The following is a 5000-nucleotide window of genomic DNA, read 5'->3' on the forward strand; positions in this document are numbered from 1 at the left end:
AAGTAAAACTTACACGTGAATTTACAGATTCCAGTGAAGTTTGCAGGTGGTTCTCTCTTCTTTTAAAAACTTTTTTTTTTAATAACACTTAAAGAATGTGTTTTTAAAAGATGATAAATCAATTGGTAAGAACTTACAGCATAATCTGGTGAATATGACAAAAGGAGAGAAAATACTCGAACCTTTCCGGACAAAATAATTCCGTTTCATAATACATGTAATCGCTGGCAGCTTCAGACTGCGAAAGCTGTGATGACGGAAGGTTTGCGATACGATTACCGTCAGTGTATGAGATCTGATGGCATCAACCGACATGGCGTTACGGGGTTCTTCAGGAGCAGAGAGGAAAGTCAACAGGAACGAAGAAAGAGGAGGGGGAGGCGAAAAAGAAGCGAGAGAGAGAGAGAGAGAGATCGGCATTGTTCCTTAATGATTTCTTTCCATTGATTTTGTAGGTTTTACACTCAGTTGCGTCGATAGGTATGCCATAAAGGTGATCTCTCAATTGCTTCAATTAACATATTGTACATTGATACAGAAACATTTTTCATTAATTCATATGTCCTCTGCATTAAAATGAGGCACAAACAGATCACCTAAGATTATTTTGCAGTAATCCTGCATACTCCAATAGGAGTGAAAGGATAATTAAAACTTGAAACTTGTGTGCTTGCGTGCGTGCGTGCGTGTGCGTGTGGGTGGGTGCGTGCGTGCGTGGGTGTGCATGCTGGCGCAGCGCCTCACCTGGCAGAGTCCGGCAGGCAGAACCTCCAGCTCCACATCCACGGGCGTCTCCCAGTCACTGGTCTCGTCCTCCGTGTAGCAGCAACTCCTCCAGTCCTCCGCGCCGTCCCCAGGCCCCCCGAGAGCGGCGTCCCCGCCGTGCTGATGATGGGCCCTGTGCGGGGAGTCCCTCCAGCCCTGCACCCTCAGGTGGCCGTCATCCGTGGGGCTGGGGGGCTGTGGGGGCCCCTCCCCGTTGGGGGCTGGGGGCGGGGCCGTCGTATCCTTGTCCACGATGATTCGGGGGTTGTCTGTGGACACTCCGCTTCCATGTCTGTCCTGTTCCGTGGGGCGGAGTTCTGTCTTGGTGTCCATTGCGCAGTCGTCTTCTTCCTTAAGCCGCGTGTCCGTCTTGTCTGTAGAAGGTGAAGAGGTTTTTTGTCCGGTCTTCGAATTAGTGTGCGCACCGCTTTGAAGTCCTTGCGGTGCACAGGGGGTCTGTGTTGTGTCTGTGCCGCCGTTGTCGTTGGGTGAGGGTGCGGGCAGGGTGTCTGAGGTGTGAGTGTTCATGCTACACTTGTGTGTCTGTGCTGACCTGAGCGATGGGATTGTTCAGGACATGACTGAGTGGTGTGGTGTGGTGTGGTGTGGTGTGGCGTGGTGTGGCGTGGTGTGGTGTGGCGTGGCGTGGCGTGGCGTGGTGTGGTGTGGTGTGGATGACTTGTCAACAGAAAGCGCCGTGGCAGAGTCGGTTAGGCGTTGGACTTGTGATCCAGTGTTCACCATTGATCAGGGTTCGAGGCCCCGGTTTTTCTTTTTGGCATGGTGTGGTGTCCCTGGGAAAAGCACTCTGTTCCGATTTCCCTCACTCCACCAGGTGTGAATGGCTGCCTAACTTCGGTTGGGGAAGATTAAAACTGCGGAAGGAGAGGAATTGGGCCCCGCTTTTCTACAGCGAGCCCTGGACACAGTGGATATGCATCTACAGCCGCACTGGCATTAACTCACTCAGTACGGCCAGTCCTCTCTTCTCCTCTACACACACCCCTCGGATGTCCAGTGGGTGTCTGAATGACCCAACCTTTAGCTTCCGTCGTCAGAACTGTGGTATTCTTTGTCAACATTCACCTCTTCAGTGTAAGAGCCTTCCGCTTGTAATCAGTATTTTGATGATGATGATGGTAATTGGGATGAAACGCTGTTAACGTCGTCTCTTTCGCCGTTCGTATGGAGAGAGTTAAAAGAGTTGAAGACCTTTAGACTTGTGTTATTGTCAGGATGACAGTTCTCGGCGCTGGCATGACCAGGAACGTCTGTCCTTTCCTGCCTGTCACCATGGTGTCTCAACTGGTCTGTTCAGAGTGTACAGTTAGTTCGTAGTGTGCGCACGACAACAGCTTTCTGTCATTCGGTTCCGGGGATCGCATGGAGTTTTTCACTATCCACTCTTCTTTTCCTCCCTCCCTCCCCACAAATGACAACGTTGCACACCAACAAGAACGCCTTTATCCTCCGCGTTTTGCAATACTTTGGCGCAGAATAAAGGAAGGAACATTCAAGACTGAGGAACACTCCGAATACTTGATTATCTGGCACGAGAAATACGGCACTGTGAAGAGGAACCACTGTCGATCACGCCCTGATGACGGTGCTGCAGAACAGACGTTGCAGTGGAGTACTGACCTCCCGGTCCTGTAACTGTACACAGGACTGCGCCGTACGTGCGGTGCACCTTTCACTGTACAGGTTGAAAGGAAGAGGAACTGGCGGCAAGCAGTGTGGAGAGACCTCAGACTCGCCCACAGACGGTGGGGCTGACACACCTGCAAACTGGCCGCAGAGAGTGGAGCGCCTTGACTGCCTGAAGCGTCCAGCGACACGTGAGCATGTCAGTCCACAGCAAGTGTAGAAGGAACCGCCGCAGTCAGACGATGTCTTGGTGTATCACGTGCTATATGATCACCGGAACACGACGATGAAGAATCGCAGTCTCTTTTAGCTGTGGTGTTTGTGTGTGCCAGCCGCACGAAGGAGAACATGCAGCGCTCAGCTGTTGTTTTAACCTGTGAATCTGAAACCCCAAACAAAAAACGAAGAGGTTGATGAAACTTTATGGGTAAAAATACATGTAGGCCTAACGTACAGACAGATAATGTGGACTTGTAGTTGATCCTGAGTTGTCCTGAAAGCTTTTATGTAACGATTGAGGAGGCGAAACGTGGTAGGAGGGGAGGAAAGAGTGAAGGGGGGCGGGGGGGTGTTTGGGTTTGGGGGGTGTATGGGGTGGGGCAGAGGGAAGGGAAAGGTAAGAGAGAAGGGGAGGGGGGGCGGGGGCACAAGTGACGTGTCGACGTTCGCCTGATCACTTTTGTGTCTTCACAGAGAGAAGACCTTGAAGTGGAAGACAGCGGAAAAACTGCAGACTGAGTGAAGGGTGGTGAGTGTCAGGGCTTAGAGCAGATAGGTGTGTGGGCGTGTTGTGTGTGGGGGGAGGGGCAGATAGGTGTGTTGTGTGTGGGGGGAGGGGCTGTGAGGAAGAGCAGGGGATGAGTGGGGTGAACAGAGTGTTAGAAGAGTAGCGGTCAGGACGAGAGGTGAACACATGGTCAGAGAGACAAGGTAGAGATGAGGGTGGGTGAAGAGACTTGTTGAAAGAAAGACCCTTGAGGTCAAGACCTTTAGGGCTCGGGCCATGGCTCGGTGAGGGCTGCCTCTTTCGAGGGGTGAGTCCTGGAACCAAGAGCTCGTACCTTATACTCAGCCCATCTGTAGAAGATCAAAGAAAAACGACAGTATTTCCAGTGCTTCTTCACCGACCGCTAAGTTGCCAGAACATGTATGCATGTATGTTAAAATGTATGTATGCAGTGTGTGTGTGTGTGTGTGTGTGTGTGTAGTCACATTTTGGTGTGTGTATGTAACATAGATATGATGTTTTATGTTAACAAAAGCGTTTTTGTAAAGCACCTAGAGCAGATTTATGGATAGTGTGCTATATAAGTATCCATTATTATTATCATTAACAGTTTAACCCTTTCACCGCCAGTCAATTTAGAGTACAAAATTCCTCTTGTGGTATGAACACAGAAAAGACAGTGGCTAAATATTGCTGGGGATTCCCCCTGCGATGTATAGAAAATATGGCCTATCCTACCACCGAACATTAAGAGCAGTAGGTTCATGGATAACAGACCAATGAATGGTCACCTTTCAGTGACATGGGTTCTCTACCACGCCTGTGCATAAATGCGAGCTTGGCGATGAAAGGGTTAATACTTTTTATAAAATAACACATTGAGTATTACGGGATAGAGTGGGATAGGTGTGTGTGTGTGTGTGTATGTGTGTGTGTGTGTGGGTGAGTGGGGGGGAGGAGATGGGCTGAGGGGAGGGAGGGGGATCAAGAGAGCGAGCGAGAGGGAGAGAGAGAAGGTAAGAAGACAACACAAAGTTCTTTCGTTACGAGGAAAATTGCTAGATAAACACAAACTGGTTTGTGTGCGTGCTTGAGTGGTGGAATGGGGTGGGGGTGGGAGGGGGGGTGGGGGGTGGGGGAGCGAGAGCGAACTAGAGAGAGAGAGAAGAGATGGCAAACGATTTTTATTTTATCGGAGGCAGGGGGGGTGGGGGGGGGGGTAAGAAGGTAAGCAAACAACGCTTCCTTTTTTTTTTCTTAATTCATGCAGCACTCGAAAAAAAAAAGCAAAAGAAAAATAGACAATAAAAAAAAAGAAAGAGAAATGCACATTTATCTCAAAACAGCATGTAAATTATAAATTATGGACACGTGAATCATCATTCACTTCACGAGAGAGGCAGAGAATGAGAGAGAAAGCGGTTGAGGAAGAGAGGTAGATTTGGGAGCGTCGGTAAACAAACGGTTAAGATTGCAAACACTCAGAACACTCAAGAAAGGGAAAGGGGGATGGCCGGAGAAGAGAATCGCGTACAAAACCGGAAGCGCAAGCAAATACGTATGAATAAATAGAGAGAGAGAGAGAGAGAGAGAGAGAGAGAGAGATCAACAGGGGCTTTCTAACCCACTTCCAAGATTCTCTCTCTCTCTTCGCCTCGGCCTTCTCTTCCTCCTCCTCCTCACCCTCTCCTTTTTCTCTTCCTCCTCCTCACCCTCTCCTTCTTCTCTTCCTTCTCCTCCTCCTCTCCTTCTCTTCCTCCTCCTCTCCTTCTCTTCTCCTCCTCCTTCTCTCCTTCTTTTTCTCTTCCTCCTCCTCCTCCTCCTCCTCTCCTTCTCTTCCCCTCTTCTCCCCCTCCTCCTC

General features: G+C 49.7%; 1 protein-coding gene across 1 annotated transcript in view; it reads right to left on the reverse strand.

Moving 5' to 3' along the window:
- LOC143281707 (inositol-trisphosphate 3-kinase A-like) overlaps window positions 1–5000 on the reverse strand; it is a 30395-nt gene that overhangs the window by 17658 nt on the left and 7737 nt on the right. The window contains exon 2 of the mRNA XM_076586969.1: window positions 745–2794. Within this exon, the coding sequence (XP_076443084.1) occupies window positions 745–1293 (549 nt within the window). The 5' untranslated portion in view covers window positions 1294–2794. The remainder of the gene's footprint in view (window positions 1–744; window positions 2795–5000) is intronic.

Source organism: Babylonia areolata, chromosome 4, assembly GCF_041734735.1.
Source record: "Babylonia areolata isolate BAREFJ2019XMU chromosome 4, ASM4173473v1, whole genome shotgun sequence".
Classification (NCBI taxonomy): Eukaryota; Metazoa; Mollusca; class Gastropoda; order Neogastropoda; family Buccinidae; genus Babylonia; species Babylonia areolata.